The sequence below is a fragment of the Lepisma saccharinum genome, chromosome 24 (genome assembly GCF_977018435.1).
Source record: "Lepisma saccharinum chromosome 24, izLepSacc3.1, whole genome shotgun sequence".
NCBI lineage: Eukaryota > Metazoa > Arthropoda > Insecta > Zygentoma > Lepismatidae > Lepisma > Lepisma saccharinum.
Genome location: NC_139252.1, coordinates 37263767 through 37286273, shown reverse-complemented (window position 1 = coordinate 37286273; position 22507 = coordinate 37263767). Strand labels below are relative to the sequence as shown.

At 39.2% G+C, this 22507-nt stretch overlaps 1 protein-coding gene across 2 annotated transcripts in view; it reads left to right on the top strand.

The window, feature by feature from the left end:
* Window positions 1-21581, top strand: part of LOC145978048 (salivary peroxidase/catechol oxidase-like) — a 47511-nt gene extending 25930 nt beyond the window's left edge. For both annotated transcript variants that reach the window (XM_083110451.1, XM_083110450.1), the window contains exons 7-14: window positions 99-294; window positions 1296-1493; window positions 2364-2511; window positions 8212-8350; window positions 8785-8955; window positions 12950-13148; window positions 16833-16938; window positions 20420-21581. In XM_083110451.1, the coding sequence (XP_082966577.1) occupies window positions 99-294; window positions 1296-1493; window positions 2364-2511; window positions 8212-8350; window positions 8785-8955; window positions 12950-13148; window positions 16833-16938; window positions 20420-20513 (1251 nt within the window). In that variant the 3' untranslated portion in view covers window positions 20514-21581. The remainder of the gene's footprint in view (window positions 1-98; window positions 295-1295; window positions 1494-2363; window positions 2512-8211; window positions 8351-8784; window positions 8956-12949; window positions 13149-16832; window positions 16939-20419) is intronic.
* The last annotated feature ends 926 nt before the right edge of the window (window positions 21582-22507 follow it).

Below are 22507 nucleotides of genomic sequence, written 5' to 3'. Positions count from 1 at the left end.
AGAAAAAAAAAGTTCTTGCTACTTCCTTTATTTACTCATGAAAAAAGTATCAGAATGAACTTCAGCATATTTTAGAGCTCGATTATTTCTCTTCACAGATGAACCAAGCCACACATTTTCTGGACGGTTCGATGATTTACGGACCAACAACTTCTGTTGCAAAATCTCTGCGTTTGTTAGAGGAAGGCCGACTAACTACGTCAGAACAGAATGGAAAGCAGCTCCTCCCATCTAGCGGCAACAGGGCGAAGTACTGCAACACCGAATCGAACGAAGGTCCTTGTTATATGTCAGGTAAGAAGACAAGAGATAAAAAAAAAAAAATTTTTATTCAATTTTGTTGTAAGTAGGAAAGCGTAGGTGATATTATACGGCCTGAATTGGTAAAGAAAACAGATTATTGTAGCTCCCTGCTGCTGCTGTTTTAAATTTGATAAATTTAGATATGTTTAAAATTCAGGAGAATCATACGCTGTTACCTAGATAATTCAGTGGCGTGCCGAGATATTTTGAAAGGTGGGCGTAAGGAATGTTATGGCTTTTCAGCAGTAACTCTCATACCAAAGCATAGACGTGCATCTGATGTTCTCTTTTCTTCATTAATCTGGCTCAAATTGGAGTATGCCCCGCCAACCAAAACGTGGCACGCCACTGACTATATTGCAATATTTTCGTTGCGTTGCATACCTGTTTTCTACTGCAAATATGTAAAAATATTTATTATTAAAACCGGAATAACACTTCCATGAAAGCCTATTCTAGTACGATATAGAAAATTAGTTATAAAGGGAAAATGTCACTATTTAGTTATAAATATGAGAGAATCGAAAGCAACGCGTAGACCTATATTTTGGGTAATGCAGGAGATCAAAGACATAAATGAAATTACTGGAAAGCAAAAACCAAATGACCGAAGAACTTATGTACGTATATTAAACATTAATCATACATACTGTTGAACAGTTTTCTCACACGAACAATCTTTTAAATCAATTACAATCTGTTCAAAGGTTTCAGTAACTCGGTACTATATATGCTCCACTTGTGCATGGGCAATATTCAGTCTAGCTTATGGATTGCTTTGTATGTGACTCGTTAACGTTACTCTATGCGCTGACGCGATCTAGTGGTGAAATCAACAATTAAAAGCTGAGTTTGGTTCTTTTATTGAAATGCGCTGAATTATCTGTAGCCACCCTGTGCCGTTATCGTCAAAGGCAAGAAACATGCTACGTTTTGTTAATTGTTGAATTGAAATCTGTTTAATGCTACTGATTGCATCATTTGACTTTCAGGAGATTCGCGCGTCAACAACCACCCTCTGTTGAGTGTTATGCACATACTCTGGCTGAGGGAGCACAACCGTCTGGCCACCGAGCTCGCCAGTTTAAATCCCCACTGGAGTGACGAAGAGCTGTACCAGGAGGCGCGCAAGATTGTCATTGCCGAACTCCAGCATATTACATACAACGAATGGCTGCCAATAATTCTAGGTAAGTTTTTAATAACAGGCACTTATTATCATATTCTATCTCGACTTCGATATGCGCTTCCTGTGTTATGTCATTTAACAGCATTTAGAACTTGTAGCAAATTTTGTCTATTTTTTCTTAGTCTTCCTAGTTTTAGATCTCCTTTCTTCTCACACTTACTTTCCCACGTTTCTATTAGTTTCATACGTTCCATATTTCGTAGCCAATCTACTTTTGAATCTCATTATATCTTCCCTTTTCTTTCTTTCATTGTTTACTGTCTATTCCTCACAGTTTATCGTGTTGTAGCGTGGAATGCATAACTATTACCAAGTAAATTGTCCATTGCCATGTATATTCACTTTGTTTTAATGGATGAGAACTACAAGAATTGAAACAAAACATATCACACTCATAATTCTGCAAGGTACGTTACATCTTTGTAAATTTCAACCTAACGTACCAATCATTTGGCATACCTAAGCCCGTAGATTATTGTCGTGGCAACACAAGCTTTTTATCTGTCCTTATCTTGACCACCCTTTGCCAATATCCTTCAGGTCAGTGGCGTGGCCAACGGGGGGGTTATAATCTCCCACTTTAGCTCAGTATTCCTAAGAAAGAACGTCAAAAGCAGGAAATGATGCCAAAATGAGGGTTACTACAAAAAGAAAGAAGTTTACGCACACCCCAAACTTTTCGAAATTGCTGGGTACGCTCCTGCTGCAGGTCTTAGCCCTCGTACAGGTCAGTCTTTCCAACAAGAAACCTTCCATTTCCACTCCTAATCATACCAAATGACACCCCATCAAAGTCTTCTTAATTATTCTGATAATATTATGAGATGAATGTAGGTCTGTATTATGAAAAGGTGTGTCTTTTTCATTGCAGGAAACGATTTCATGAAGACTCCTGCCATGGACGTCAGGAGAAATGATTTCAGCACCGTCTACGATGAAAACATGGATCCATCAGTCAGCAATAGCTTCGCATCTGCAGGATTTGGGTTCATATCTTCCATGATGCAAGGCAACATCAGGTACGTTTATTATTATAAATGTGAGTAACGTTATTTTTTTTTAATAGAGAGAACGAGGCGAGAGACCGAGGGTTGGACTATAAAAATAAATCAATATAGAAAGGGAAGAAGTGTTTATAGATGTTCTTACACTCTAGGGACAGTACCTGGATGAGACCTATACTACTATTCAAAAGACAACTGGAAGAATTTAGACGAAAAGTAAGAAAACGAGACAGGCGTATCCATTCACGACATGAGGCAAAACTGTGTCGTTTTTAATCTCGTCAGCATCTCCATTACTCTAGCTCCGACAGTAAGACCACTCGCCACAGCAAAACACCCTCCATATTTACCAGACCAGGCTTCACTGCTAACCTTTCTTGCAAATACAAGTGAACTGAATAGATAATTGAGTCCACTCTTGACAAGGTAGTAGTTGCGTCTTGTAATTATAGGTCTCTGGTTCGATTTCCGGCAGAACAACCACGATTCATACCACACCATAACATTAGCTGTCATAGTAAAGAAATATGTAAAACTTTTGGTTTATCAAAAAATAACTACTTTCAAATTAATACGGTTGCGTCACACCTGCCATCTGATTCAAATGAGACTTTTTTTTAAAAAAGAAACGCATGAGAAAAATAGATGTTTTGCATTTAGACAATTCTTAATTCAGACATAAGACTCGCCACAGAAATATAGTTCATAAAACAAGGTTTAACAACTTTACGACGCTTAGTTTAATAGTAATAACAGTTATCGTAAAAACTATATTCCTGCACATACTATTGTAGTGGAAGTGCTGCCACCTGAATTAATCAATAGAATTTCTCACAGAAGTCACGTGAATTTGTTCATGACTTTAATGTTGTGGTGGATGCGCAATAGTTTTAAGTATTTATTCTGCAGTGTAATTCAATCTTAATTTCCATTGTTTCGTATCCCCCTTGCAGGAGCCTAAGATGGATTAAAAAACAAACTTGACGCTCAAAATTGCAAAATGCTTCCTTTGTCTCAACAACTGATCATGCTCTGGGGAAACATTCAAAGGGAGATTATCTCTCTTACGTAAACATATGCATTGTTACCTCACTGAATGTTGAAATATGCACTTATTGATTTATATCCTTCGTCTTACCTATGCGATAACATGCATTTTTAAAGTCATTGTTGTTTATTAATATTGCATTTATTTCCCAATCTCACATCTTTACCACGACTCTCCACAATGATTTGAAATTTTTCAAGGCTGTAACTGGGGATTTATCTCAAGACTGATTAGATGATAACCTTACTTATTAGGCTATCAGAGCTGTCCACGCGGTGGCGCTACATGTCATATTTACTGATACGACACTCTACAGCATTTGATAACAACCTATAATTAAGGACGTAAAATTTTAGTTTTCCCTAAATTTCGGTTATTTTTACTGCAATTCGGCGTTATTTTTCATGGTTTAGGGCAAAATTCGTGCTATTAATATAAAATCGGTGTAATTTTACATGCGTTTTTTCTGTTCTTTCTATGCTTAAAACTTTCACTTGCTTTAGTTCTGGAAAAGTGAGATAAATTTTAGTTTTAAGGCCGCACTAAAGGCAATTTTGTGGTAATTTTTTGGTAACAGATGGCAGCATCGTTTGCCATGGCAACCGAGGGCAATGTTGCCAGATCTCCGCGTAATCAAGGTAGATACATACAGGTTGGTCGATTAGGGTACTCCTTGATGGGATATGACGTCACGTTGGTAAGCAGATTTTATTGAAAAATCTAAGTAGATGTGGAGCAACGGCATTGTTTATCATGAGATTTTAGTTGTATGTTCTTATTGGAAAAAATACAACAATTTATCAGCAATGGTAGTCGTAATAGTAATATAAAATCCCTTGTATTGTATTATGTATTTCCTTTAATATTTCGAAAGCAAAAGAGAACATACAAAGATAACTGTAGTTAATTCAAACACGAAATGCATAAAGTAAGAAGAGTAATTGATTTAATTGAAAACATTTTGCAATGACGTTTGAAGCGAATGCTGCGTTGACTGTAGAATTCACTTTATATGACAGTACTTGAACACATTTATATCTTTTATCGGTGACGCTACCAGACTTTCTTCATAAATTTGCAGAATTTCAGTGAACATTTTGTAAATATTTATATATATTAGCGCTCTCTAACGATCCTCAATCTTTAATCCTTGAAGTGAATAAACATGGAATTCCGAATTATGGCTTAGCATTTTGAGAAATGAACAAATTTCTTCCATTTAAAAAAAGCTATTTCATCTCATCAGCAACTAAATATGAAATGTTTATTGAATGATAACACCCAAATCTTTGAACACAATCATACACATCACATTTCCCTAACAATGCCAAAAAATCCCTCTGCGACCTCAAAATTACCCTTTGTGTACACACACATGCCCTCCCCTCCAAAACACAACAGCTGCTTTTCCCTGAAAATTTTTCCATTCCTACGAAATTTTCCTTCTGGAAGAACCCCCCGAACAAATTCTATTTCAGGACGAGGTTAAACACTGTCAGTCATGTCTGCGCAAACTGTAATAAGTTATGCCTGACAATCTCTTTTGAATCGAAATATCACGAGCTAGACTACAAATGACAGATCTAATAGCGCTTCAGGTAGTTGGTTTTGAACATAAGAAGTGTTATCCCAGTTCATATTGCATATTCGCGAACGTTTTTCGCGTTAAAGTGCAAAATTCGGTGTTATTCTGTAAAAATGGCATAATTCGCTTTATTTCCAGATTCCGAAGCACCGAAAACGTGTCTCCTTTACCAAATACATTTTAAATGCTTTATTTTGCTTTCCTAAACTTTTTGGTGTTATCGTTAAAGCGGAAACTTCACGTCCCTACCTACAATAAATCAACTGGCTGGCTACCTTGCAATCAAATCTCCATTAGCATCGTGACTAATGCTGTCGCTTTATAATCAATGAGTCCTGTGCTCACTGCGAGCACATTTCTCATATCCAGTTCCATTTGGCTCATCTGCCACAGTGTGCAAGATTTGCCAAACTTTTACCTTAGATTTGCGACTGCGTGCCTAGTTTTGGCCGTATCTCTGAACACAGAGTAATCTTTTTAACGTAGTAAGGTGCCGCTTTCCACCCTGTCGCAAATACAAGAACGTGAGCCACTACCAACATCAAATGTAGTAATTGAATCCCGCTCTGCATACAGACGTTGCGCAGCGCTGCCATTGCGTCCAGATTCGCCGGAAATTAACAACATGTAGGTGTTCTTGGCAAACGTGTATTCAACCATACTGTACTGTCTTCCGCAACGACTGATTAGCAACTGACGTGAAGGTGGAAGCACACCGGATTGAAAGCAGAGGACGTTGGAAGCAGCACACATGACATCAGGTGACCGAAGACGTCGCCCTCCGTCAATGCGGGTTGCCTACCGTGAAGAGGGAGATGTGAAATTATGTGATCTTGTCATCTGTATAGTACTGAAACGGTACATTTCCGGGTATGGGTTCTTTATCAAAACTTGATCTACTGAAGCCTAGTTTCCATTCTGACAAGTTTCACTCTTGACGCGCATGACGGGGCATGTTACGCGTCATTTAGTGCACTGTTTCCAATTCAAAACTACAGAGCATTCCCTGACATTCGCTACGAGACTCGGCCACAAGCGGCCCGGAATCAGCGCTTGTCTTTCCCGGTGAACGGGTCCGCGACAGTCGCACGCTACAGTCTGTTTTTTTCGCTCTCCCTGCCTTCGCTCTCTTTCCTTTTCTGTTGACGTTGCAGACTGACGCCAGTATAATCCTCCCTCGGAAGTTCTGCTGTGTCGTGTCCGTCTGCTGAAGATTGTGGCTTAATATAGCACCACAAAAGTTCAAAGGATTTATCTTGTCGAGTGTTACTTCGGAAAGAGGAATTGTGGAGAAGTGCGACGACGTTTTGCAACGAAATTTCCTGTTCTTCCCGTTCCACATAGGACCATTATATTAAACCTCGTAAAAAAGTTTAGAGTAACAGGGTCAGTTCTGAATAAAAGTGGAAACAAAAATGGGGAAATCTAAAAAATAAAGTATACAAAGACAATCCGCACACCATCCGTGAGTTAAAAGAGAGTATTGTACGAAAAATCGGGAGAATTACAGTAGACGAACTCGCACGTGTAAATGCCAATTTCCTTCGGAGATGCCAGGAATGTGTTGCAGCAGAGGGACATCATTTTCAACACCTTCTTTAGTGAAGGTTAGTACACAATATGAAAACTGTAATTTTAATAGCCGACTCTAGCGACTGTCGAGAACCCGTTTACCGGGAAAGACAAGCCTTATGTCGGACCGCTTGCCGTCGAGTCTCGTAGCGAATGTCAGGGAATGCTCTGTACTTCTGCAAAATACGCCCGCAACAACACTGGAATGCAGAACCGCAGTGTAGCGTTGTGCAGTGCTTTAGAGTAGTTCAGCGTTTCTTTTCTTTTATTGTAATAATTTGGTGGTGATTTAACTTGTGTAAAGATGGACAATACAGTTATGGCAGGCACATACTGGTGATATTCCACAACACTGACTCCTGTTCATATTGCTCTATAAGTTTTACTACTTTATCTTTCGACCACTCCAAATTGTCCTCAAAACAAACACTCACGTACAACTACACAGAACAAACTACAACAACTACACTCGTGACGCCGCTTCAGTCCGAACAGCGAGCACGTGTCGCGTCGTCTGTTTCTACTCTAGTGCGCATGCCCGTGCCACGGGAACTTGCTGCAGGCTGTTTCCATTGTCCGCGGCGCATGTTGTGCGTCAAAATCGTTTGGGGCAATTTTGTCCCCGGCACTTGCGCCGCGGAATGTTGAACACAGTTTCCATTTCAACAAATGCTTCGCACATACCGCGTCACATGCGTCATGTTGCGCGCCACATGCCCCGCGTCATGTTGCGCGGCAAATTTGTGGTAATGGAAACGGGGCTTAAGTCCCCTCTACAACCCCTAGAAGTGTGTAATAGGAATTCTGAATCACCCTGTATATTTAAAATATAAAGTGTGAAGTTTTCATTTGCCATTTCATATAGTTGTATGCAGACTCGAAATACCTATCAAACACAAGTAACAATTGTTACGGAATAGCCTATAGATACCTACTAATTAAGGAATTTCAAACTCATCTTTACTTAATACTTCACGGTAGCTTATCTTGCATCCATCTACTGTCGGATAGATTGTTCTGCAAAGGACAATAAAAAGTAAACGGATTGAGAGAATTCTGTCTTATTTTCCACGCAGCTATCTTTTCCTTTCTCGATAAAAATAGTAGCTACAGTGTGGAAAACTTCCCTCAGGGCATTTTTAAATGTATAAATTCAATAGCATTTTGGATCAATAAAGGTTGCAATTTTTCACGTCTACGGAGAAACATTCACGAAGAATTCATGTATAATTCCCAGAACCAATAATTCAAGCACAATTCAATTAATTCCCGGTGAGTAGTCACCCTGTACTACCACTAGATGGCAGAATAACATGCAAATATTTCCTTTCCTGAACATTATCTGCACACTTCATAGTATTCCACTATTTACTAGTTAGTCTTCTTATTTCATTGTGATGCATATGTACTTTAGACATATTTTGTATATTTTGACCCCATATTTTTTAATATTTCAAAAGGAATGCACACGCACATGTACACTTTTCTTACTTTTTTCTCCTTTCTGCAGGCTAGAACGAGACAATTTAAATGGGTCTGCTAACACATCAGGAAATAGGATTACAGAAGTCGCAGATAACCTTGATATGTACGTTAGTCACATGGTAACGAAGAACAGCCAATCAGTGGACAGATACTTCGCCGACGAGGTAAGTGTCACTTTTTTTAATATTTTTTAAGTCGTAGTTCTGCGGTGAGACAGTTCCAGATGCTGACGTGTCTAGGTTGTTGAAATAGCCATTTCAGCGTATTTTGAAATATTTGTCATCGTGCTCATGTATCAAATTTATCCAATTTTCTCAATTTCTCTTCACACGTGGGAATAAATATACGAGATATGTATTTAACATGTACCATAGTTTCCGTCACTGTTCGAATATTATTCGAATGATAAATTACTGCTCATTTCTTTTCTTAATCTGTTCACTTTACTCTCTACAACAGTAATAATTCATTGTATTTTGATTATTGTATGAAAAGACCAATACAAGTTGCGCAATAATTATTACAAATGATGATGTCTTGGATTTTTACTTGTAAGCCTTTTCACTCTGTATTTATTTGTTTGTCTGTTCTCATGCAGCTAACGAAGATGCTCTTCAAGGGATCGTCCCCTTACGGATTCGATCTGGTGAGCCTCGACATTCAAAAAGGCCGCGATCACGGGTTGCCAGGCTACAACAAATACAGGCAACACTGCGGACTCCCCTTGGCAAGGAAGTTTGAAGACTTCTACGACAAGATCCCAAAGTCGGTAAGAAACATTTCCCTTCAATAATTTTTCACCTTTGTATGATCCTACCACTTGAACTTTATCGATATATACTAGAGTTGACGAGCTGTATGTCTGCGGGTGACCTTGACTAATTCGCACAGATACAAGTCCGTAGATGCTACCTACTCGCCGCTGAGTGGTCGACAGCTCTTACAAAGTTAAAGGAGAATGACACCCATTGGCTAAGGCAGCCGGTAGCTCCTCCCTTTGCTACTGCGCAACCAATCGTGGTCAAGGTTCACCCGCAAAGATATAACTCGTCCACTCTAATATGCAGGCATTGCAATATGGAGGATATTGAGGGGGAACTTTTCAAAACTCACTAGAGGTGAGAACGAGATAATATCATTCGAGACTTGGCGAGACTATAGATCAATATACAGTGCTGGTTGTCCTAATCCTGAATGCTAGAAAACCTGAATGGAACGATTTAAGTGGGAAGAAACAATGAGCAAATCGAACAATGCTTTCTCCGTGTTTGTTGGGAAAACAATCACTCGAGTGTGGAGGAAGATTAAACACAAAGGGTTACTGAACATCCTTTTTATAAGGATGATGCATATAGAATACAAAATAATGCAAATTAAAACAAATAATACCGAACCAGTTTATTCAATTTCAGGAATAGAATTCCTGAGAGTTATTTTCAAAAGGAACTGAGTTCAAAATTAACCGAGTTACAGTAGAATAAGAAAGTAACTCAGTTATAGTTACTAACTAAGTTACTTTTACAGTTTTTTTCTGCTGGAAATACTCTTGCAAACAAGTTACACATAAAATAATTGATAAAATAATTGAAATAAAATAAATAAACACTCCTCACAAAAATTTTGTAATATTATTATATTAGACAATAGATGATAGGCACGGTGACATACTGAGTGGCCAGAATTAAAGTTACCCAACTCAGAGCCCTCTGTAGCCTGTTTGAGGCATCGTAGAACTCTGAAATTTGGTGACTCCATTATGCAGACCATGGGGAAGAGAATGGCTATATATATATTTAAAAAGTTCAATTTTCCTCCACCAGGTTGAAATGTGGCGCTGTACTTCCATGATGGTTGTAATAATGACGTAAACTGCTCCAATTGGTTATGGATTTGCCTTTACCTTGCAATCTTGCAATAAACGAGAGATTATTTTCTCGCAACTTCCAGCCACTAACAAATGTCTTTCTAATTAATAACTCAACTAAATCACTTAACGTGATTGCTGAACAAAAGTTCGGAAGTGATCACCATGCCATTAAGTAATAAAGAACGTGCATTGCTGGCGTTTTATCAGAACGGTAGTAATATTGCTGGCACGCATATTGAACACTGCTGTACTGGCAGAAACCAACAATAAAGATTTGCACACTGACTTACGTCTTTCAATATTCATTATTTCAGCGCCACATTTCAACCTGGTGGCGGAAAATTGAACTATTTTTATTATCGCCATCCTCTTCCCCATGGTTGGTCTGCATAGTGGATTCACCAAATTTCGTTGCCTCAAACAGGCTACAGAGGGCTCTGAGTTGGGTAACTTTAATTCTGGCCACCCGGTAGCCTATGTCGGCGAAAAGACGAGACAGCTATCATATGTTGTTGCATTCCAAGGCCGTGTATATCACCTATTGTCTAACATAACAATATTCGAAACTTTTTGTGAGGCGTGTATAAAGATTGTCAGTATCACCGATGATGAAGAACCTTGTAGAAAGCTTTTAATAATAATCCTGTACTGAATCGCTCAATCTCTCCTGTTGCTTCCCGTTCTAGGACCAAAGACAAAAGACCACTCACCACCCGTTGCTCTCTATCTTATTTCTTCCCCTGTCTCCCTGCTCATTGCCCTCGTTGATCAGCACCTTAGTTGCCAATGATCCAGGAAGATATATTAACTACTGACATGACATTCCTTGAATGCCTGAGAGCGCAACGGCTGCTCATTGAGATTATATGAACTCTGGCTTGATACAATTCTCTATTTTGAGAAGATTGACACGATTGTTTCTGATACATAAACCTTAGACTTGTCTTCATGGGGTCTTATATTATTACAACAAATAAAAATGATAGAACAATGAAGCAGCTTTGCTGAAATGATCATTTTTATATTACTCTCTCCATTATACATACTCTATGTGATCAGAAGTATCCGGACACCCACCTGAAAATAAAGGACAAGTTTGGGCAACCCTTCATCGGAACACTGGCAGTCAATACAGTGTGGGCCCACCCTTAGCCTTGATGACAGCGTTCACTCTCACAGACATTCTTTTAATCAGGTGCCGGAAGGTTTCCTGAGGATTGACAGCCCATTCCTCGCAGAGCGCCAAAATGAGAAGAGGTATTGATGTGGATCGGTGTGGTCTAGCACGAAGTCGGCATTCCAAAACATCCCAGAGATGTTCTATGGGATACAAATCAGGACTCTGCACAGGCCAGTCCATTAGTGGGATGTTGTTGTCGTCAAACCACTCCCCCACAAGCCCTGCAGTATGGAAGGGCGCTCGATCGTGTTGAAAGACACAATGGTCATCCCCGAACTGGTCTTCGACGGTAGGCAGCATGAAAGCTGTTAGAATGTCAACGTAAGCTTGTGCCGTGACATTGCCATGTAAAGCAACAAGGGGGCCAAGCCACTTCCAGGAGAAACATGACCACACTGTAACCCCGCCACCTCCGAATTTTACTGTCGGCACTATAAAGGCTGGTAGATGTCGTTCACCAGGCATTCGCCACACCCACACCCTACCATCGGATCGACACATTATGTACTGTGATTCATCACTCCACACAAGGGTTTTCCACTGTTCTATGGTCCAGTTTCAATGCTCCTTGCCCCACATGCGGCGGCGTTTGGCATTTGTCTGTGTGATGTTTGACATATGGGCAGCTGCTCGGCCATGGAAACCAAGTTGCCGAACCTTGCGCCAAACAGTAATGGTGCTTGGAATAGATCCTGATGCAGTTAAGAATTCCTGTATGATGGTGGCGATGGATGATTGACGATAATGCTGTACGACCCTCTTCAACACTCGATGGTCTCTGGAGGTCAACATGGGAGGTTGGCCTGCACGCTTTTGGGTTGTACACATCCCTTCACTATGACATTGGAAACAGTGGACAGAGGGATGTTTAGGAGGGTGGAAATCTCACACACAGACGTCCTACACAAGTGGCACCCAACCAACTGAACACAACCCAATTAAGATTATATTACATTTCTTGGATCTGAAGTGACGCATGCGTCAATTGTGGGAAAGAATTATTACTTTCTTTCACTTCAGATCCAAGAAATGTAATATAATCTTAGTTCAGCGCTCTCGTATAAAATAAATACTTCTCCTATATGAAGAAATTAGAATGTAGAAATGCTCATTAATGTCTTCGCAGACCAAGCTGTCCTTTTTCCCACAATTGATGCATGCTTTCAGGAGACGCTTCTGCAATAAAGCGTAAATGTTATTAAATTTAGCATTTATCGAAGCCTAGCCTCCTTGCCTTAGAGGATTCCACGAAAAATATTTCACCTTAGCATCCAGAGAAGACACATAGTTGGATACAGAGTTGCCAAATTTAACTCTTCCCTTATGTAAATTTTCAAGATAATCACTTAAGTGTCGTAAACTAATTGTTGACAACATTACTTCTATTGCAAGAAGTAACTCTGTTACAGGTACTTACTCTTGTCCATTCATTCTTCCTACCTAAAATCTTTCATCCGAGTTATTTCAGCATTAATTCAATTATCCAGAGTTACAACTATCACTACATATACTTATTGTACGGCCTTGACCATCAAATACCTCTGTACAATCGAGACGAGATCGAGATTTGCTGTTCGAGATTTCGATAACATTTCACAAATATCAAATTGTTATTATTATCAAACGTTAGATATATGAGTAAGCTCATTACCTGATTTCTCCGCAGTTCTTTACAATACCTTTCTATTGAGTTTTTTTTTTTGTTTATTTCTACAGGTTGTAAGGAAGTTAAAGACTTTATACAATCACGTTAATGATGTGGACATTCTGATTGGAGGGATCTCTGAGCGACCTGTGAAAGGTAGCCTCCTTGGGCCAACTTTCCGTTGTATTGTTGGGGAGCAATTCGTTCGCCTGAGATTGACAGACAGATTCTTTTACGATCTTGGAAACAAGAGTCATTCATTCTCGAAAGGTAAGTGAAAAATCTCTCGTTTAATTTCGAGAAAGTATGTCATTAATACGTGAGATGCTCTTGATCCCACAAGAGTTGGTGAATTATTTGCAACAATGCAGGTTTATGGACAAGAACATGTAGGGATATTTTTGACGCAAGATGTCGCGCAACACAATGACATGTGCTCGCACTTGTATTCAAGTAAAAGGTGAAGATTTTCGGTAATTATTACAGGAAGTTAATAGCTTAAAATTAAGAAAATATGTACACAATATAGTTGTGTTGTGTGTTAGTTGTTACGCCAGGTAAGGACATAAAGGATCATTTCCTTGCAAACACATTTCATTATTCATTCCATACCATACACTCGGATGAACAAAACGGAGATAGGTTAGTTCATTGAACTCTCCAGCCTAACTACAGAAGGTTGTTCGGGATCTCTGGTGACGATTTTGAAAGCCGCTGGCGGCGTTGTTATCAACGTCAGTCCGTCCAAACGGTGCATGCTGAGTCACGTCAGTACCGAGAACACGTGTGCAGAGTTTTGTGCCATTTACCTACAATGATGCCGAAGAAAATTGAACCATACTGGGAGGGCTACATAACAGCCCTTTCCGATGCTAAATATAGCTATTCGGCGATCAAAGGAATGTGCAAGAATCGTGGTTTTGTGATATCGAAGAACGGAATCGGTGCGGTATTGAACAAAAAAGGCAAAGGCCGACTGGGCCTAATTCCACAGGGGAAGAGACGGGCAAATCCACGAGCAGCTACGAGTCGTACACCGGACATAGTGAGAAAAGAGAAGGCCCTTGTGTCAGGTGGTAACCCTGCCCCCAAAAGGAGTATCGCACGTAAGTTGGGAATGTCTGTGTCAACAGTGAACACCATAATCAAGAAGGACATGCAACTAGAAATGCGGCATAAGCGGCGAGTTCACAAGCTGTTGCCTCGTCACATTGCGGAACGTCGCACGAACGCTAGAAAGCTCTATGAGACCTATCTTGCAGGGTAGAGATGGAAAAATGTGGTGACATTAGACGAAGCATATGTCTACCTTAGTGACTGTCACAAACCCCGCGAGATTTACTACCGCCCTCGCGACAAAAACAATTATCAAACATTGTATCGAGAATGCCAGGAAAGTTTTCCACGGGGTTTCATGATCATCGCTGGATACTGCTATAATGGCAAGCTAGCAATTCGCCGTGTAGCTAATAATGTGAAGGTGAACTCCACGTACTATCAGGATGAGGTTTTAACACCCATTTATAACATAGATATCCCGGCACTGTATGGGGGGCCAAAAACCAGGTCTGGGTGCACCAAGATAAAGCATCCAGCCATACCTCCCGTTCGACTCGTCTGTTCTTACAGCGAATGGAGGTGGAAACTGCCATCCGTGCAATTCCTTACAGCGAAATTCCGGTCAAGGCGCCAGATGGGTCACCCATGGACTTGTGTGCATTTGGACTCCTCCAACGGGCCTTAGGTAAGAGACGTCCACGCACTCTCAATGGTCTCTGGAAAGCCTGTCAGGAGGAGTGGGAAACGTTGGACATGATAACTCTTTGGAAAAGTCTGTTGCAATGGAAATTACGTTGTCGGGCTATAGCGCGGAATACTGGTTTTCCAATTGAGCATGATCGTTGGTGGCGACATGGGTTTTCATGAACTTATCACCCTTCCAACATTGTCCTCAGAGATCCCGAACGACCTTCTGTATTGCCTATTTTCGTGGTTCATTGAACTCTCCAGCCTATTGCCTATTTTTGTGGGAATAGGAAAAGGTTTATTATCCATTTGCCTTGACCCATCTCATCCAACTGGTCGGTAGGTTGCCCCGAGTTGATGCCTTCCTGGAGATGAGGCCTGCTCGAAAAAGGTTTATTATCCATTATCCAAATGGGTAAAATTATGACGTTGAAATTGTTGAAGTTTGAATACAAGGAATTACCAGGTGATGATAACAATTGTTGATTTACTACCTGGTACTTCTGAATGGCATTGTTTCTGAAAGAATCCACGATAACCATATCGTTATTACACCTTGATGCTTGAGCTTATGTGCACGTGATTACATAATCCTTTCATATCGTTAGTGCCGTTTCATGCAAGTTACATAGAAATCGTCTAATTGTTGCAACGTCAGAGGAAAACGCATTGTGATCATAAAACTTTCCATGAACTCATCAGAGGGATATAACGTAGACTGTTTCAATTTATAGATTTGATCTAACGTGACAATCAATATTCTGATGACCATTTTATGAAGCTCATGCCTCCATTTTATAAACCTATTTCAACAATGATCAAATTTTGTGTGAGACAGTGCTCGACTATGACTGAAATTTATTCTCATCTGAAGCAATCGGGCATTGTTGTATTATCTTATTAAATAATATTCAGCGAATATATTCGTCTTGTTGCTTGTTTTATGTAGGATAACGAAGCCACGTTAGGTTGTGTGTATTACAGTTGGAAATTGCAGGGAAGGAGAGGACAGGGCAATGTTTGCCACTCCAAAATTCCTTAAGAGTGCTGACTAAAATCCTCCCTCCCCGTATCTGCTCTAATATTCTCACAAAACATTTTTTTATTTGAAATGGGTTTTTAGAAAAAAACGCTAGTAAGCTTTCTATCTCCAAAATATGTATCTACTTGTTAATCACTTGATCTCAGTAGTGTTACATTCTCAGCATTAACAGAATTTGTTAGAACTGAATACTGTAAGAAGTATATGATTCCATTTGAAGAAATGTATAAACTTATATTTAAAGCGACATTTATATGTACACTAACGTTATGCTTTTATCATGTGAATGTTGGCTTAAATGAAGATGGCGGGAGTGTTCCCCGATTTGTTTGAAATTGTGTATACTTTCTACATGAGGCCTTCTGAACACAAATCTGACATTACAATTTCCCGGTCACGTCTGTAACTTGAAAATTTCACGTAACGTTAGGTTAGGTTAAGTTACGTTAGGTTTGGCAAACACACTTCAAATAACACTAAGCTTAACTTGAAACACACTGTGTGGCAACACTGTAGACAGCGCAAATCAGTGGCTACATTCCACAAAACTCACTTTTTTCCGGAGAAATATCGCCAACACTCCCGTCACCTTCAATTGCTCCCGAATGTTACTCAAAACGCATAGTAATGCCTTTACCAAATTCTCTCTAATATACACACATTTAATTTTTGTCAACCATAAATCCATACTTAATGGCTGGTGGAATCCAAGGATTTTTATTCAAGTTTAAGATCACTACAAGACACAGTAACATCGCCAGCAAAAGTGTAGACGAGGACTGTAGTAATTTGTTGGGGTTCTCACATTTGTTATACCTCTTAAATATCACATGAAAATTCATATTTTGTGTGCAATTAAGTGCCATTACCAAGTTGTTGTTTTCTATTACGAATGTGAGATTGTTGACTTGAGAGAATACGTCTACTTCTCCCCTCTAGGGTCAGTTCTGTAAGTATATGTTACATCTCAACCGTTGACAAAAGAAAAACAGCACTGATGCCTCTTTTCCATACATGCAACATGGAAATCAAACACAACAATTGTCATAATTCTTGTGACAAGTTACGTTAGTTCTTGCACATTTCTTAAAAAGAGCAAAGTAGTTTAAAATATAGTTTCCTTTGAGTTATTCGTTTAAGAGTAACTTTATTTTTTCTTATTTCAGATCAATTAAACGAAATCAAGAAGGCGAGTCTATCTAGGATAATATGCGACAACAGCGACACCCTGACGTCTCTACAACCAATGGTCTTTCAAAGTCCTACTTCAGGGTAAGTATAATTATACACATCTAAATTAGGTTGCTGAAGCACTGGCTTCAATGCATATTTAACGTCGCTTTTCTAGTTTATAGTCTAATCCAATAGTAGCGATTGGAAGGAAATTTCTGTGTGCTTCATCCTTTTCTCAGTTCATTACTTATTCTAATCGGTGTTATAAAACTAAGGAGGTAAAAAATTGAATGTATCTTTCAGTATCCGCAAATTAACTCCATACTTTGTCATTTGGTTTTTATATGGAGACATAAAAACTTGCATTTGTTCTGCCAACACTGCAAGAGTAAGGCTCCAAATATCCAGCGGTAACCAGTGATGTGCCGTAGACTATAAGTTTACGTCTACGTGCGTTGTCTACACGTAATCTACGCGTAGATTAAATTGGGTTGTAGTTTACATAGACTACGTAGACAATTTAAAGTGCATTAAAATTAATTTTCAAGGGTTTCATGAAAGGAAAGTGACATTTTCAACTATATTGGTTCCTAAAGAAATGAAAAGAATCCTATTTACAACAAAAATTATCTTCTCTTCTATCATCAACTATGAAAGAAGATAAATAGTATGCAAGAAAGACAACAGATGGCAGTTGTGAGGAAAGAGTGGTCTTTTCCCCATAAAACACTAGAATATTTCTTATATTAGGTTTCTTCCTAGGTGAGAAATTGTTCGAATTTTGAAGAAAGAGTATGAAAAGTTCTCCTCACACACCTGCAACTGATACGCAGTATAATTTCATTTTAATTCCACGGCGCCCTTTGCTAAGTTTACACCTTTCGCCATGTTGTTTACATGGATTAGGTAATCTACGTGTATAAAATAGTCTACGTGTAGAATGTAGACTATCGTTGTTTACGCGTAGACGCACATCACTGGCGGTAACGCATGCTGCCAACATGCGGTGATGCCTTGCACTTCAAATTTTCATTAGACTTAACCATAGCTTTCGAGTTGGTTCTTCATAATAACACGTGACCAATATCTGAGCAAAACTTTTGAGACTTTTACAGCCATAAGCCTCATCTTTGACAGTCCATCTTTAATTCTCAAATTTTCTTGGAAATAAAGTTTCTTTCGTCATCATTTCATACTTCTTCTCCTGCTCATCCAACGAACGAAACAAACTTTCTCCAAGTTCCCAAGCTTTGCTAATTGAGTCAGGCCTATAGAAACCGCCCCAATCTTGGTTTCTGCTTCATGTTAATTACTTCTTAACGCCTTCCCTGACCCTCTTTGGTGAAGTTTCTCTTCATTAGCCCGGCGTCAGGGATGACTCTGGACCAACGTCGTTGCCATGGAAACCGTCAAAGATCACTACATTGATTCCGGCATGAAGACTGGATCAAATTATCAGAAGAGACCTAAAAGTTTGTCTCCTTCTTTCCTTATCTTACTGTCTCGTCTCATTGGATACTAATAGGAGATAATGCTCTTCTTCTCTATTTGAATAGGGAGTGAAATACTGACTTGAGCCAATCAGCTTTGTCAGATTATCGCAGTTATAACAAAAGGTTTTCATTTAGATAAGTTGTTTAGCTTTCCAAATTAATGGTGATGAATAGGTTTTCTCAGGTTATTTAGTCGTTTGAAACATATACAGTCACCGGCAATAAAATGGGACACTTACATCCTGAAATACTCCCTTCCCTGCAAGGCGTTATGTGTGTTGCCTAACTCTAGGGCTGTGGTAGACGTTGCCATTGAAAATTTGCTATTGAAATCTTGAAATCCACTTATCGCCGTAGTTAGGCAACCCACATAGCACCTTGCAGAGACGCTAGTATTTCAGGACGGTGACTGTACATATTAGCATATCGAATCAGCACTATATATTATTTTACGTTACCACTGTGGATCTAATTTCCTGATAGGAACATGTTTTTCAACTTGAAACTACATTAATTAAAGAGACAACAACACAAATAGATATTCTACCTTTAATACTTTAGTGCTTGAAGTGAGAGGGGGTGCGTGAGGTGTTATCCTCCCAGGTAGCAAAATGTTTGCAAGATCCTCCCAGCTAGCCTCAAGGCTCGGCCAAACATCCCTCAGCTAGCCTCAAGGCTCGGCCAAACATCCCTCAGCTAGCCTCAAGGCTCGGCCAAACATCCCTCACCTAGCCTCAAGGCTAGGCCAAACATCCCTCACCTAGCGTCAAGGCTCGGCCAAACATTCCTCAGCTATCCACAAGGCTCGGCCAAACATCCCTCACCTAGCCTCAATGCTCGGCCAAACATTCCTCAGCTAGCCTCAAGGCTCGGCCAAACATTCCTCAGCTAGCCTCAAGGCTCAGCCAAACATTCCTCAGCTAGCCTCAAGGCTCAGCCAAAGATCCTTCACCTATCCACAAGGTTCGGCCAAACATCCCTCAGCTAGCCTCAAGGCTCAGCCAAACATTCCTCAGGTAGCCTCAAGGCTCAGCCAAACATTCCTCAGCTAGCCTCAAGGCTCAGCCAAACATTCCTCAGCCAGCCTCAAGGCTCGGCCAAACATTCCTCAGTTATCCACAAGTCTCGGCCAAACATCCCTCACCTAGCCTCAATGCTCGGCCAAACATTCCTCAGGTATCCACAAGGCTCTGCCAAACATTCCTCAGCTAGCCTAAAGGCTTGGTCAAACATCCTCAGTACCCAGTGGAGGCACATGGTGATTCGGATCCCACGTTAAACTGTAGGTTGAGTCCAAATTAGCCTTACTGTGCATAAACTGGACTTAAAACCAAATCAATCAATCAAACTAAAATCTACTTCTAATTCATAGTGTTGTAGTGCAGGTTCTAGCACATATTCTCCAAAGACTTCATATATTTTACTTACAAAAATAATATCTGTGCTTCAACCCGCAATATAATATTTCTTTCAAAAAATCTTTCTTAACCCTAGAATTAATATTGAGGGGTCCAAAAGACCGCATGTAAAAGTTGCAATTTCCAGTGTGGAAAGGTGACGAAAGTGCTCATACTCTGTGTAATTTCAATTTAGTCCTAGAAGAAGCCCTATGCGGTTTATTTCACCTGCTTTCCATCATTAATACGTTATCTGAATAAATTTGATAATTATAATATTAACTCTTCAAATTAACGATGCTGTTAATGTGAAGATATGGCGTTTATACTCTATAGTTTTAGAATTCTTCATGTGTTGTGTTATGAGTGATGGTTGGTTGGTTATATGCAAGAGAAAATATGTTTCAGTGCTATACCAATATACGATTTAAAGGATATCCATATGAAATATATAGTGGTGCTTGGTATAAGAACAAATGGCAAATAAAGAAAAAAATATGTTAATATGAGTTAACATTCGGAATAAATCCACATGAAGCACGAAAAGTTATTATACGTGTAACACGTGCACCAAGTATATATTACCACAAGATTAAAAACGTACTTTATGATAAGTAACTTTCTATATTATATGCATAATAGCTTATAAATTAGAAATACGACTTAACAAGTAATTCTTTATTCTTACAGGAATTCTGTTGCACCGTGCAATGGTTCGACAATTGCTCGACTGAATCTATCATTATGGAAAGAAGATTTGGAGGACAGAAGTACCAACAGATGAAAAGAAGGGCAATAAGACATTGTGAACAGCTAGGAAGATTTCATTTTAGAAATCTCAATGTACAACTGTGACACTTTGGAATTGTACATAAAATCATCCAGTATTGATCATAGAAACTCATTTATGTATGTTACTTCATGTGAATTCATTTATCATCAGTCGCCAAATATCATTTTGTTAAAGACAAATTCCAGCAGTCTTTATCTATAATAGTTTGTAGTGATAATACTTTGATAATAGTGAATTTCATAAGCTACATCTCACTTTTACCCGAGTGCTTATAAAGCTCACATTGTTCATCGAACTAGGAACATATTTCCTGATAAAGGAACAGCTTGAAACTTAATTCTCATCTGCATAGAGTAGGTTCGGTTTGAAATAAGAAATCAAATAAGATTGTTTCACAAAACAACTTCACTTAAAGAAAGCTCAACAATGCCCGTTTCCAATCCACATGCCCTTTAAGTAAACCATGATTTGTAACACGATTTCTTCCATAGACGTTAACATGTATTCTTCATTAAATATTTTCATCATATAGTTGCAGTATTTCTTGAATTATAATCCAATAATATGATTCATTACATCAAAATCTTAAAGACTGATTTCTTATTTACTCTGTTATTTACTTATATATTTCGTGTATGTATATAGTCCTGTTGTTAGTTTAGAAACACGGAATTGTTGATATTATGGAGTTAGATGGCTTGATATTTATGGTAATCATATCTATTTTTGTATTTTCATAGTAACACAAGAACAGGTGATGCAGAGACTGGAAAAAATGCATTCATGTACAATTTTTCACTGTATTTATGATCGAAAAGTAACACAATAATCTGTACTTGTTTAGCATATATATTCAACATTGTAATGTTCATCGTTTTAAGTTAATATTGGAAAATAAAGCACCATGCATGTTAATTGGTGTGTAAAAACACAAGTTGTAACACATAGAATTAAGAATTTTCATGTCTGTAAATATGAGGTTAATGCTCGTTAGTGCTCTGAGGGGTACAAATGTAAGTTTTGTAAACACATTCATATGCAAATACATTTTTTATTTTCAAACAAGATTCTGGGAATTAATTGTGGTATTTATTGTACAGGGTGAGACAGAAAAATCTCTCGTATTTTGCGGAGTCATTGCGCCGGCGGTAGCCTTCAGATGTCACCATGGCTTCGATTGGCGTTCATCTTACGTTTGTTATTGAATCATTTATTCGAAATAACAAATCACGATGCAGAGCTCACTTTCCCTTGAATTGCTCTGTGAACAAGCAGAATTTCCATTACTGAGTAGAAAGCAAACCTCGACAGTTTCGTGAAAGGCTTCTACAGAGTCCACGTGTTACTGTTTTGTGTCCTGTTGCAAATTGTGGTGTTTATGGCCCTTACGTTTATCTGAGGAATAAGGCCAAATGATTAGAGTTAATGTAGAGACACTTTTTTAAAACTAAAACTCATTCACCGCGCTAGTGTAGTTTCAACAAGATGGGGCCACTGCTCACACAGCCAGAAGATCGATGGGATATTCTAAGAGAACTGTTTCCTGGAAGTTTGATCTCTTTACATCAGTGGCGGCTGGCGAAGTGCAACAAGTGCAGATGTTTTCACCTAATTTTCAAATTACTATTGACATTTTTCATTTGCTTGTTAAATTAAACTATTTCCCAGCAGAACGCACACGATAATACTCAAATAATACACCGCTCGGCGATACGCACGTGAAGAGTTCGTCGTAGCATAAACAAACCAAGAGCAGACGCCCCCAGGTTGCGGAAGACTTTAGCCGGTTGTCATGGCAACGGTGACGTCACCTAGCATTGGAATTGAACGGGTGTCGCCATCTAGGTGCAGCAGTTCTCTCGTCGACAGAAAACATTGCATCCAGTGGTTGAGGCAAAATCGTTCCGTTCTCGCGAGAACTTGTTCCGCGTGTGTGTTTCGCGTTACCTATCGTGTGTTGTATTCATGTGTTGAGCTGTGGTTTG